We start from the raw sequence: 14,353 nt of genomic DNA, 5'->3' as shown, positions 1-14,353 counted from the left end.
CCAACATTTCACTCCCTGATAATTTCACTCCTCTGATAATTCTCATCCACGAATAAAACAAATTGAGAAGGTCCTAAAGGACTCCTAAAGGGAAGGCCATAAAGGCAATATGAAATACTGAAAAGGCTCCTAGCTGGGGCAACAGATTGTAGAAAATGAACATTCCTTCTTGGGATGAAATTAAGAAATTCCTATATTTACCTATCCTTTTTTTTTTCCCTTCTTTGAATTCCCTAGGAAGTAAATGAAATAATTTGAGAAGCTATTTATTGTGAAAGTGTTTCAAAAATGCTTTTGGTCTGTACATTTGTAAGTGCTGGGAATGCATCTGAATTAGGAAAACACATACATTAGCCTATAAGCCAATGGTTCACAAATTTTAGTGTGAAAAATACATCTGGAGAGTTTGTTAAAAATACGGTTTCCCCTCCAGTGATACTGATTCAGTGGTTTTTGTTTGCATCATCCCTTTGGGGGTATGCATTCATCAAGCTGTTTCATACCTTCCTTGTGTTTAGTTTTGCTATTCCTCCTGTCCAGAATGCCTTTTCCACTGCCCTGTCCCACCTTCTACTTGGCTAATTTACACTAAACACTTAGCTTGTGGCTGCCCTTCTTTTAAAACTCCCTCCCCAATCCTTCATCTAATTAAATAACCTCCTACAGGAGCTTCCACAGAACTCTTTTATTTTGCTTTGGAGTCCTCTGTTATTCATCTAGGTCTGCTATCAGACTGTGTGCTGCTCCAGGACAGGGCTTGTGTCCTATCCCTTATTTCTACAGGCCCAACAGCACCTTGGACATAGTAGTTGCTTTGCACAGACTCCTAAGAACAATCACCCCAGTTAAACCAACTCTTGTTCCAAGAGCTAGAACAATAAAATTATGCTAAAATTACACTTTAAAATGATTAAGTATATTTAATATTTTGTATGAAATCATAAGTTTCATATAAGAATCTATATTTAATATTTTATATGAAATTATAAGTTTCATATAAGCTGAAGCAAGCAGTAAAGGTTTAAAAATAATGGATTACAGAAATATACAAAATAATAGTTTTTAAAAAAATTGTATGAACTCTTTTTTTTTTTTTGCATGGGTAAACGTCTTCCTTTATTTGACTTAGTGGTAAAGTGTCTTAAGTTCAGCTTACAGAAAACATCAGCACTGCACCAAGACATTGTGAGAATCATTCATTGGAAGTGGTTTTCAAACAGTTTAAAGCTAAGAAATCTTGGGGCGCCTAGGTGGCTCAGTTGGTTGGGTGTCCGGCTTCGGCTCGGGTCATGATCTTGCGGTTCGTGGGTTTGGGCCCCGCATTGGGCTCTGTGCTGACAGCTCAGAGCCTGGAGCCTGCTTCAGATTCTGTGTCCCCCTCTCTCTTCGCCCCACCCCTGCTTGTGCTCTGTCTTTCTCTGTTGTTCAGAAATGAATAAACATTTTAAAAATTAAAAAAAAAAGCGAAGAAATCTTTTTTTCAAATATAATAATTACCCAGAATCACAATATATAAAGCAGACAAAAAGAGATGCTGCTCTTGTCTGGCTGGCTCAGTTGGTAGAGCATGAAACTCTTGATCTTGGGGTGGTGAGTTTAAGCCCCACCCTGGGCACAGAGCTTACATTAAAAAAAAAAAAAAGATGCTGCTCTGATAAAGGAAGTGGGGGCCTAGAACCTTCTCATAATGCTTCATTATCTTCCCCATAAGGATCTCCCGGAACTTTCAGGGTGCCTCCAACTCTGAAAGCCACAATTGTATGTAAAAAAGCATCTTGTTTTTTTCTCTATGTGATTTATTCCTATTTATGGATATATGTATGTATGTTTTGGCTAAATCTTTCTCAAGTGCATTACAGATAATCATGATATTCACCCCTAAATAACTTCAGCTTTGATCTCCTAAGAATAAGAACATTTTTCTGTATAACCACATTATCATTTCACACCTAAGAAAATTACATTAATTCAGTAATCTATTACAGAGTTTATACTTAAATTTCCTCAAAATTTTCTTTGACAGTTTATGTTTTCATCCAGGATCCAATCAAGTTCATGTATTACATTTGGCTTTATCTCTTTGGTGCCTTTTTATCTAGAACAGTGACCCCAGCACATTTTTCCTTCATGACATTAACTTGTTTGAAGAGTTTAGTCCAGCTATCTTATACAGTGTTCTTCATTCTGGATTTGTTGGATTGTTTCTTTATGTTTATGCGTTATATTCTGACTTATATTGTAGGTTATCTGTCTATATCTTATCTTTTCTACAAGAATATCATTCGATTTTTGAGGGCAGCCATGTTCCACAATACCAGGGGCTGTGTCACACACTCCAATTTAATTTAGAGGCTATACTAGGTTCTGTTACCTGTCATATGGTACTGGATGACACAGAAGGTGGCTGATCACTATATCTGTGTACTTGGGCCTGGAGATAAACAAACTCACAGTATTTATGATTTGTTGGCGGACTCTAGGCTGGCTGATTATGGATAGCCGGGCACAGATCACTCCCATAATTTCTGGCACCTGAAGAAGGAAAAGAAATCACCAAGACCTTGATCCTATGGGACAATGATGGTTACTGAGGATATCGTGGCTATTTCTGAAAGATTCAGGGGGTGACAAGAATGTTTAGTATTTAAAAACTACCTACAATAGATCTTTATGTATGTATATGTATATAAAAATATTTAGAAGAACTTACATACAAAGATATTAATAACGTGACTTTGAATGATGGGATATTGATTTTTTTGCTTACATATTTTTCTAATTTCTCCTCAATGACTATGTATTGATTTTATAATAAACCAAACTAGTAAAAGTGTTCCAAGGAAGTTGGGATTTTTTTCTGCTCTGACTCTGACAATGCCAGAGGAGTCTATACTTGCCTTTCACCCAGAGATGTCTACCATCTCTGGAAACAGGAGCCACTGGATTTTGGCGCAATTTTTCTTCTTGGCCTTCTCTGCCCACCCATAGACTCATGGCTTCAAGTCTCTGTGGAAATGTCAGCTTCTCAGAAAGGCAGTCCTCAGCACCCTCATACAAAATGGCTTTCATTATCACCAGTTGCCAGAGCCGCTTTTAAGCTGGCATGTGATGCAATTCTGGCCAATGAAACATGGGAAAAAAAATCTACTGGAGGCTTTTGGGAAACACTTTCCTCCCTGATTACAGGGACAAAAGGAAGGCAGTATCTTTCTTGTTTGCTGGATACAGTCTTATCTGTACATAAAGTCTGAAACTGCTGTGACCACCTTATGACTATGTGAACAGGCAAAGTGGCAGATGGAAAAGCCCCTGGCTCTTTGATAACACTGTCGACTGGCTGAGCCAGTCCTAGAAAATACTTCACTTCCAGGCTTCTTATTGTACGAGCAGACAAACCCTTTAAACTTCAGCTGTGTGCAAGCCACTCAGAGTTGGCCTTTTTTACAGCTGAAAGCTGATGCAAGGGCCCATCTCACCATGTTCTCATCACGTTGTTCTTTTTGTATCTTTGCTATTTTAATAGGTTAAAAGTCGGTTTTCATCATTTTAAAATTAACATTTATTGTTATCAAAGTGTAACATGTACACAATTTAAAAAGTCTGGTGCTATTTCAAGGCTCTCTCCTGCCTGTTCCCCAGGCCTGCTCTCCAGGGACTACTACTTTACCCCTTTTATCGCTTTCAGTTGTCCTCCCATATTTCTAAATGATATAATTACAGTGTTGTTTCTTGATGTATCAACTATAGATACATTTAAATAAAATCTCTTGATTTTAAGCTAAGTTGGCCTCCTTTGATGATTGCTCATGGCTTGCTTTTCAAAAATTTGGCACCTTGAATTGACCTGGATGAGGATCTAAGTAGAAGTTACCATTCTCATAAGTGCTAATGATATCTTCCCTCAAAACTATTCTATTCTGGAAAACATGGAGCACATCTTGGATTTTAAAACTATCCATCCCTAGTTGCATACAAGTGACTGTTTTTATTACATGCTTGCTGAAGGGGAGTCCACTGAACAATGGGCCCTGGGCCAACAGTAGTTACTCTCCATTGAACAGGAGTAGCAGAAGAGACCTTAGTAACTGCAAGAGGGGAGAGCATTTGCTGATATTTCAAACCCAGGAAACGACCACTGAGCTTTTTACCTTCTCAAATCGGGACTCTGCATTTTTCACCAATGTTATCAGCAATTCTCCTGCTGATTTTTGGGTGCAGGGATGTTTCAGATTTTTCAGGCCATCCAATATAGTCATTACAAACTGGCAGAGCTCGTTTGAATTGAGAAACACTTCAAAGACCTGAAATGATTTAGAGAAAATGAACTTCCAGGAAAGTTAGTACAATAGAAAGAAGCCTGAATAAGAAATATTATGTTAATTTTGTTGGGTTAATTAGAGAGGCATACAAATATGGACAAGGCTGTTTATTTCGGTCTTGTTTACAAAAGTGAAAAACTGGAAGCAAGAGCAAATGTCCACTGCTAGGGTCTGTGCATGGCCTTTTACAGTTCTGAATTTTAGAAAGAGGTTTTATTACCAAGATCCTCATAAAGAATCACCTTTTATAGGAACAGAACTAAAATAAAGGCCTTAGTGCTATACAGCTCACAGGGTCCCAGACATAGCTAAAATACCTTGGCTGGTGATGATATAGTCAAAGAATGTTTCATTCTGTTTCTCATTGTGCTTGGTGGTGTATAAAGTCCTTCACATGATTATGATACGTGTAATCTACTAGGCACCTACTATATGACAGGCACTAAGCAAAGGGTTTTCCATACAATATCTCCTTTAACACTTACAACCCAATTTTTACAGATCCCCTGTACAGATGAAACGGATGCACAGGGAATTTAAATTACCTGACACCTTAGACCCTACCTGAGTAAATCTGTAGGTTTCTTTTTTCCCCATCTGCTAACATAGTGCCTGGTACCTATATTTGTTGAATAATGGATACATATATTAATTTAAAAATATATAGCTTGTTGGGTCAACTACACTCTCTAGCAGCTCCTTTTTGTGACAAGAATCTACATTTGCAAGAGGCTGGCCAAGGTTAGAAGAGCAATCAATGAGAGCAAAGCCTGTCTGAAGAGATATCCAAACAGTGATACTGGCCCCACTGACAGGTTGACCTAAACCATTAAACTAACGGGGCCAGCTGTATAACAGTCACAACCATGGCGCCTCGTCTCCAAACTGTGGAATGATTAGAGAGGAAATTCTGCAGGCAATCTTGTATGTTTAGTTTTCTTCTTCTTTTTTTAATGTTTATTTATTTTTGAGGCTGGGAGGGGTAGAAGGAGAAGGGGACAGAGGATCTGAAGCAGGCTCCGTGCTGACAGCAGAGAGCCTAATGCCACGGGGGGGCTCGAACCCAGGAGCCACGAGATCATGGCCTGAGCCGAAATCAAGAGTTGGACACTTAACTGACAGCCATCCATGTGCCCCTTGTATGTTTAGTTTTATAAGAAATTAGAACTTTTACCCAAGTGGCTTTACCTACCATTTTATATTCTCATAACAAAATGTATGAGACTTCTGGTATTTCCCATCCTCTCCCACGTGTCCAGTTATCTGTCTTTACATCTGCAGCCATTCTGATTACCTGGGCAATTTTGAAGGGACAACTGTAGAACTGCTTAATACTGTAGAGTTCTAGGAGTTCTTGACACTTTTTCATTGCTCTCCTCAAGCTTGGGTGATTTTTCTTGTCATGAGTGACATCTGAGAAGAAAACATGGAATATTAATATTTTCTGGCTTATGTCTTTCTTATTGAGTTTGCAAGTCTGGTCGATCCCCAGGCTGAAGTGAATCCAAAGATCTCACTCTTCTTATCTTTTCCACTTGGATAAGAGTGCCTGGGGGAAGGAGCATGTGTTAATCTGAAGGCTGATTTTTTCCCCCTCTGTGGTCAGACAATATATCAAAAGGGCTTAAAGAAAAAGAAAAGAGCTTTTTTGAGAACAGAGCTTTTGAGTGATTTGAGAGTATAACTGAGACACACTAAACCATTCCCCCATTGGTGAGGACTTTTGAGGGATCTCCTTATGAAGCTTAGGTCCCCATAAAAAATTGCACACTTTCACAATGTCTGATAACTCCAATATCAGAAATCTTTCTGTGTCTAGTTTTGCTGATTATCGAGCCTGCCAGTACTCCCTCACAGTGCCTTGTTTTCATGTTGCTCTGTGACTCGTGTTTGCTGGAAATTATCTATGGGAAGTCTTTGAGTACCTGGTTGAGGATACAGAGTCTCCACCTGGAAAAGAAACTCTTTCGGGGAAGCAACTTTGTCTGTATTGTTCACCAACGCACCTAGAATAGTAAGTGCTTCATAAATATTTGTTGAATGAATAATCAGTTGTATTTTCTTGGCTATATATGTCTTGGTAGACATTCCTCATACTCAGAGCTGCCCAAAGATGTGATTGCTGTTTTGGGAAGCACAGAGTTTCCTTATTCTGGGGATGAGCAAGCCCAGGCAGGGTAATCTTTGGTGGGAGTAGATTAGACTGAGATTCAAATGCTGGGGCACTGGGCTAGATATCTTCTAAAATCTCTCCTACCTGGCGGGGGGGGGGGGTCAGTGATTCATTCCTTGACTGCAATGACCCTCTTTCTATTTTTCAAACTCCTCAAGTTCATACCTGTTGTTTCCTCTGCCCAATATGCTCTTCCTACATCTTCATCTGGCTAATGTTTCTTATTTTTCAGGTTATCTTCAGAGAGGCCTTTGCTGAATGCCACAGCTAGATGGGATTCTTCCTCATGGCCCCTGCAATTTCCCTATAGCAGATTTCTTTATTTATAATTACAGAGTTATTTGTTGATTCTTTGATTGTCTGATTCCCCCACTAGACAATGTGTTATACAAGGATTGGACCACTTGAGTTCTGGTTGCCATTAGATCCTAAGTAAGTGCTCAGAAAATGTTTATGGGATAAATAAATAATAATGAAGGCCCAGATGATGGCAGAACTTCCACTTCTGACCAAACTAACTTACTTTAACAAACAAACTTTAGTTTGTACATGAGGCTACATGTTTAGCTATTTCAACTCCATGGCCATGCAGACGGCTGACACTAATGGATCATCCAGGGTTCTGATTCAGGTTATCAAGTCAATGTTGGTTCATCTATGCTTGTGGACTATGTGCCTTTCTCTTTGAAAACTACCATAAAAAGTCTTTCTAGAATATAGGGAATGAGGGCACAAGGAGAACTGGCTGCCATCAGCAGTGCCTTACACTTCAGCCTCAGCGTGATATGCAGTAGGTAGTGCGTGCCCTCTGCAGCCTCCTCAGCTACCTCTTTCACTGGGTCCCCACACAGTAGTGCCATCAGAGCCACCAGGCGCCCAAGCCTTTGGAATTGCAGTGGAAGCTAGTTAGAAGAAAAAGAAAAATACCATTAGCATACGGGTGCATTTGATGCCTTAGATTTGAGTTACTTAAAAGTAATTCTACTTCCACCCTCTGCTCAGGAAAGTGCAAGAGTCACATGCAGCCCTTAGATCTCTTTAGGGTAAACACTGAACATGTGTGTATACACTATGTCCATCAGGTGGTATTAAATAGGACAAATTCTAACCTAAGTCAGCAGTCTAAAGAATGAAAAAGCTTTATATATACAGGTGTTCATTCTAGTACTATTTTTAAAGACATACTGGAAATAATTGTCCAATAGTAAAGGACAATTTTAGGAATTGTCCTAAAGGACAACTTTAGGAATACAGCCATTAGGAGTCAAGTATCCTAGGAATTTATAGTAAGGTGGGAAAATGTCTGCTAAGTGAAAAAGTTGGATACAAAGTTGAGGTGCAGTATTTAATAAAACTAAAAAATGTATTTGTTGATATTTTACCTTATTATGGGAAAAAAGGTAGCTGGAAAAAACCATACCAGAAAAAGAAATATAGTTTAAAATAGTAAAAAAAGGAAATTATAAAAAAGTTAAAAAAAGTAAATTAAAAAAGACAATTAAAAAATGAAGGTAGAAAAGATAAATGTGAAGAATTTGGTTGCATGCAGAATGCATAATCATTTGCTCAAGGCAGGACACAGAGCTAGGTTCTGAACTTTCTCAGGGCTAATGTGGAGGTACGTACAATGTCCCACATAATATGATTCACATTGCCTAGAAGATAAGAAGCAAATACCCATGCAGAGGAAGCACAACTGTTCTTAGGACTGAAGCAGAGAGAAATTCCTTATGTGGCTCTTTAGAGAAATGGACTGAGATATTGCGAACAACAGCCTGTTTCACCTATTTACAGTCAACACAGCAACACATACACACAGCCATGTAATGTCTTTCATTCACTGATAGAACCTTCATTCACCCAATCAACAAATCCTGAGTGTACTTATGAACCAGGAACTGGTTATGAGGATGACACTTAGGGCTAAGGCACTGTAACTGGCACTGGCAATACAAGCTGTGAACAAAAGACAATATCCTGTTCATGGAGATGATATTCTAGTTGGAAGAACATAAAATAGCAAAGAAGTAAATTTTTTTTTTAAGTAGTCTTCACGCTCAGCGTGGAACCCAGTGTGGGGCTTGAACTCATGACCCTGACATCAAGACCTGAGCTGAGATCAAGAGTTGGATGCTTAACCGACTTTGACCAAGAAGTAACATTTGTTACGTGTTAAATGGTGATAAATACTATGATGAAGAAAAATACACAAAAAAGGACAGGAATTGCTATTTTAGGATTATCAGGGAAGACCTCACTCACGTTGAAATGAAGGATGCAGCCATGTAGATATCTGGGAGAAAAGCACTCCTGGTGGAAAGAATAGCAAGTGCAAAGGGAAAGGAGTGTGTTTGGTGTTTCAGAGGAACAAACAGGTTAGGTAGACTGGAGCAAAGTAAACAAGTTAAAAAACAAAAGAAATAGGAGGTAGATTAGGTATAGGGTATAGCAACTTAGAGAACCCTGTAAGAATTTTGACTATTTTTCTGTGTAAGATGGTAAGCCGTTGGGAGTTTTAATGCTTATTTATTTTTGAGAGAGGGGCGCCTGGGTGGCTGAGTCGGCTAAGCATCCGACTTCGGCTCAGGTCATGATCTCGTGGTTCGCGAGTTCGAGCCCTGCATTGGACTCTGTGCTGAAGACAGAGAGAGAGAGAGAGAGAGAGAGAGAGAGAGAGAGAATGTAAGCAGGGGAGGGGCAGAGAGAGACACACAGAATCTGAAGCAGACTCCAGGCTCTGAGCTGTCAGCACAGAGCCCAGTGTGGGGCTCAAACTCAAGAACTGCAAGATCATGACCTGAGTTGAATCAGCTGCTCAACTGACTGAGCCACCCAGACGCTACAGTCATTGGAGAGTTTTGAACAGAGAAGGGACATGAGCTGATTCACACTTATTATTCAGTGCATATTTAATTAAGCATTTACTGTGTGGCATATTCTGTGTTAGGCACTGGGGATGCTGTAGTGAATAAGACAAGCATAATCACTGATGGAATTTACATTCTCTAAGAGAGAAAAAGATAGTAAATCAATAAAGAAACAATCAAACAAGATAATCTCTGATCTTAAGAAGCCCTAAGAAGGAAAGAGAGTGATAAGACAGAGCATAAGTATATATCTATTTGTAAGCAAAGGCCTTTTTATTTATTTATTTTTATTTATTTTTTTAACGTTTATTTATTTTTGAGACAGAGAGAGACAGAGCATGAACGGGGGGAGGGGCAGAGAGAGAGGGAGACACAGAATCAGAAACAGGCTCCAGGCTCTGAGCCATCAGCCCAGAGCCTGACGCGGGGCTCGAACTCACGGACCGCGAGATCGTGACCTGGCTGAAGTCGGACGCTTAACCAACTGCGCCACCCAGGCGCCCCAAGCAAAGGCCTTTTTGAGGTGGAAACATTTGAACTAAGCACTAAAGAATGAGAAGGAGTTAGCTACGTGAAGAGTTGGGGAAAGTCATTCCAAGCAGAGGGAAGTAGTAAGTGCAAAGGCCATGAGGCAGGAAGGACTTTATACGGTAAGGAAGATAATGGAGGCCAGTGTGGCCAAAGTAAGTCAGCGAATGCAAGGGGACAGGTAGGAGTTGGATTGTATAAGACCTTGTATTCTAGGAACAGCTGGAAATCACTGGATCAAACGAGTGACATGGGTTTCAAGATAATAACTCTGGCTACATGTAGATAACTAGAAGGAACTAAAGTGGAAGCCCCCAATCCATCACATTCATGCAGCAAATGTTTTCAGAAGGAATAAATACAATTGTTATGTCTGGATGACAATAACTCAATAAAGTTGGTTTAAGAAAAGCTGTGGACCTTCCTCAGGAAACTCTAGAAGACTCCACTGCACAAAATTCTGCCTATAGCTTCCTGGATGTTCACAGACTCCGATGGCACCTATATTTAGCAACCTTGTATTGCCACTTCTCCCTAGGAAGAAAACACTAAGGATGATCTCCAGGGCCTATAGAAAGATTATATATAAGAGATCATTTGAAACTCTTCTTAAAAATTTTTTTAATGTTTTATTTATTTTTGAGACAAACAGAGACAGGATGCAAAGCAGGGGAGGGGCAGAGACAGGGGAGGCACAGAATCCGAAGCAGGCTCCAGGTTCTGAGCTGTCAGCACAGAGCCTGATGTGGGGCTTGAACCCATGAACCGTGAGATCAAGACCTGAGCTGAAGTCAGATGCTCAGCCAACTGAGCCACCCAGGTGTCCCTGAAACTCTTCTTTAGTCTGCAGCCAAAATTAGAGGTTGAAGCATGTAGAAAGAAGACCAACGTGATGACAGAATAGTAGGGTAGTCAGTGATGGCTGCATTGACCCGAGAGAAAAAAGGAAGTAGCATAGTTTGAGGGACTGAACTTACTTCAGTAAGGAGGTGGAAAGCTTGGATTTATTTCCAATATGAGAAATAAAAAAGTTAATGGAATGCTGTCCTTTTAATAAGCATGGCTGTTAGAATATTTATACCAAAGACAAAATCTCTACGAAAAAAATCTAGCATTAGGACCTAGCATTCCTCACTAACTTCTCTTCCAATTAGATTGGAGAAATGATGGCTGGAGACAGAAGCTCTAGTGCCTGGAAGATCTACTAGGAAAGAGCAAAAAGATTCACAGATTAAAAAAGGAAGAGATCCCGGAAAGAGGATCTTAGTTTTGATGAACTCTTTTCAGGAGTTATGGGAAAGCATTCAGAACTGAGAAGTGAGTGAGTGAAAGAGACAAATGAGAGGATTTAAAAAGAGGTGCCACAGAACCTTCTTCTGTAGGATGCTGGGAGATATTTAGGGGCTCCTGAGTAGCTCAGTCAGTTAAGTGTCTGACTCTGATTTCGGCTCAGGTCATGGGACTGAGCCCTGCATCGGCTCAGTGCTGGGCATGAAGGCTTCTTAAGATTCTGCCACTTCCCCCACCCTCAAAAAAGTTGATTTACTTACATTTGCTGTTTGACTTTATTAATTCAAATATGACACTGCACAGAGTCTAGGCCACTGTTACATTTATTTACTCACTTATTCAAAAATATTTGCTATGTTATTATGTTCTAGCTCTTGTGTTAAGCAACAGGGATGCAAAATTAATAAACGTGGTAGCTGGCCTCAAACCGCTCAAATTTTAGAGGGGGCAGATACGTGAATAATGCTAAGTGCTATGGTATTATACATGGAGCACCAAGAAGTCATCAGTTTGGGAAGTCATACATAGGAGGGGAAATAGGCAGTAGTAGGGTGGCTATGGATCCTTCTTCCTGTGTGACTGAAGGGCTGCTTACCTTCAAGCTGAGATGTCTGGATGAGCACTTTAGAACTTGAGCCATGCTGACTGTGGCCCGTTCCCGCTCATGGTCTTTGGTTGATTGTAACCAGGGGTCCATTTGCTGTGAAAAAATAGAGGGAGACTAAATGGTTTACCAGAATGATTTGGGATAACATCTTTATTCTGTTTAGAAGAAAATATGGAGAGAGAATTTCTACATGTCACCACTGTATCTGAAAAGGTCTTCCTAAATGATCAGTTAGGGTTGTAAATGAAAGTGGTGCAAAGGCAAACAAGGCATAAAGACCTGGGATCAGATGGGCTGGCTTCTACAGAGGCTTATTTTCTAGACTTATTTTTCCCTTCATCCCACTTTCTTCCATTATTTATCCTATTCTCCTGTGTTTCTAGCCTTCTGAAATCTCTTCGGAAGGAAAAGAAAATCAAGGCTGTGGTATTAAAGAACTCTGAGGATGAGAAATTGCATCTGCTTGTAACAGTCAGGGAAGGATTCCCAGAGAAGAAAACATTCGTAATTAGGAACTTCATAAAGGTTACATTTCATGGCCCCATGTAGAAAAAAAAAAAAAAAAAAAAAAAAAGTGGCATTTTAGGTAGAAGAAACAGCTTGGATAAAGCTGCCAACATAGGAAAGTACAAGGCACAACTGGATAAAGGAGAGAAAGCCAATATGGCTGGAGTGCTGATTTACAAATATAAGAGGAAGGAGAAATAAGGTGAAGGTCAGTTGTGGCAAAGATAAATGTCCATCTGCACTTAGGCACAGATGATGCCTAATGGCTTCAAGGGCTATTCCTTTCTGGGATATCTGCATTTTAATAAGGGGCAAGAGGAGTAGATGCTTGATCTGCAGTGAATGCATTCCAATGAGCAAATTCCTAATGATGGAATGGCATACGCTGGAATGGGTACAGGTGAGGACAGGGCGTTATCAATGACCTTGAATCCTGCCTGGTAGGCACCTATTTACTCATTCATGAGGCTCACTCTGTTCTCTGGTCACTGACTGAAACATTGCTATGGTAGTAAGCAATAGTAATTTAAGGAATAATTATAGCAACCTTTTAAATCACATATTGAAGGCCATTTATTCAATACTCACTGTAATTACTATTTCAATTTAAAAGTAATGAGACTCTGGGAAGGCTCATTTCTGCTGAATTTATAACCACTGAATGGCAGAGTCAGAATTTGAATCCAAGTCTGACTAAACACTGATAGCTGATACTCTTTTTAATTTTTTTTTATGTTTGTTTATTTTGAGAGTGGCGGGGCGGGGGGGTGAACACAAGCAGGGGAGGGGCAGAGAGGGAGCAAGAGAGAATCCCAAGCAAGCTCCATGCTGTCAGCACAGAGCCCAATGCAAGGCTTAATCAAACAAACTGTGAGATCGTGACCTGAGCCGATATCAAGAGTCGGATGCTTAACCGACTGAGTCACCCAGGCGCCCCAATAGCTGATACTCTTAACTATTATGCTATCTCTTAAAACTTAATCCTTTCACATTTTTGTCTTCCACTTTCACCAGTTAATAAAAATAGTTTCCCCTTCTCTCTGATATCCTATTTACCTTAAAAATGGTGTCGAGATTTTCCAAATGTGGGTCTTTTACTACCAAACTCTGGAGCATCTCAGAGAATGCCTGAAGTGTCTGCCTGTAGAGAGACTGAAAAGGCATAGGATCAGTGATGTCCCCCCTCACACCCCCGCCATGAAGTTCCCCAACACTATACTTTTTTTGCTTCTATATAGAATTTTACTTTTCTTTTTCTTTCCAAGTCTTTATTTCAATTCCTGTTAGTTAACAGAGTTTAATATTAGTTTCAGGTGTAAATTTAGTGATTCCTCACTTCCATACAACACCCAGTGCTCACCCCAACAAGTGCCCTGCTTAATGCCCATCACCCATCTAGCCCAGCCCCCCCTCTGCCAGTAACACTGTTTCTTCTCTATAGTTAAGAATCTATTTCTTGGGGGGCCTGGGTGGCTCAGTTGGTTGGGCATCCAACTCTTGACTTCAGGTCATGATCTCACGGTTCATGAGTTCAAGCCTTACATTGGGCTCTGTGCTGACAGCATGGAGCCTGCTTGGGATTCTCTCTCTCCCTCTCTCTGTCCCTCCCCAGCTTGCATTCTCTTTCTTAAAAATAAATATAAACACTTATTTTTTTTTTAAAAAGCTGGTTTCTTGGTTTTCATCTCTTTTCCTTCCCTCCCATGTTCGTTTGTTTTGTTCCTTAAATTCCACATATGAGTGAAATCATATGGTATTTGTTTTTCTCTGACTTATTTCACTTAGCATAATTCTAACTCCATCCACATCTTTGTAAATGGCAAGATTTCATTCTTTTTTATGGCTGAGTAATATTCCATTGTGTGTGTGTGTGTGTGTGTGTGTGTGTGTGTGTGTGTAGACACACCAAATCTTCTTTATCCATCTGTCAGTCTGTGAACATTTGGACTCCTTCCATAATTTGGCTATTGGTGATAGTGCTGCTATAAACATCAGGGTGTATGTATCCCTTTGAAACTCTATTTTTGTATCCTTTGGGTAAATACCTAGAAGTGCAATTGCT

General features: G+C 40.0%; 1 protein-coding gene across 2 annotated transcripts in view; it reads right to left on the bottom strand.

Moving 5' to 3' along the window:
- The window catches only part of MROH8 (maestro heat like repeat family member 8), a 55,804-nt gene that overhangs the window by 18,509 nt on the left and 22,942 nt on the right, over window positions 1-14,353 (bottom strand). Inside the window, exons 7-12 of one of the 2 annotated variants that reach the window (XM_047068668.1) lie at window positions 13,348-13,443; window positions 11,773-11,877; window positions 7,259-7,394; window positions 5,614-5,732; window positions 4,149-4,301; window positions 2,372-2,532 (exon numbers count right to left, since the gene is read on the bottom strand). In XM_047068668.1, coding sequence (XP_046924624.1) covers window positions 2,372-2,532; window positions 4,149-4,301; window positions 5,614-5,732; window positions 7,259-7,394; window positions 11,773-11,877; window positions 13,348-13,443 — 770 coding nt within the window. The remainder of the gene's footprint in view (window positions 1-2,371; window positions 2,533-4,148; window positions 4,302-5,613; window positions 5,733-7,258; window positions 7,395-11,772; window positions 11,878-13,347; window positions 13,444-14,353) is intronic. The other variant, XM_047068669.1, reaches the window with a different exon arrangement.

This window comes from Lynx rufus, unplaced genomic scaffold (assembly GCF_022079265.1).
Source record: "Lynx rufus isolate CCGP_SWC_20201006 ecotype Redwood Valley unplaced genomic scaffold, mLynRuf1.p SCAF_8, whole genome shotgun sequence".
In the NCBI taxonomy this organism is placed as follows: domain Eukaryota; kingdom Metazoa; phylum Chordata; class Mammalia; order Carnivora; family Felidae; genus Lynx; species Lynx rufus.
Note: the sequence above shows the minus strand (reverse complement) of the source record. Positions and strands in the feature narration are given on the sequence as shown.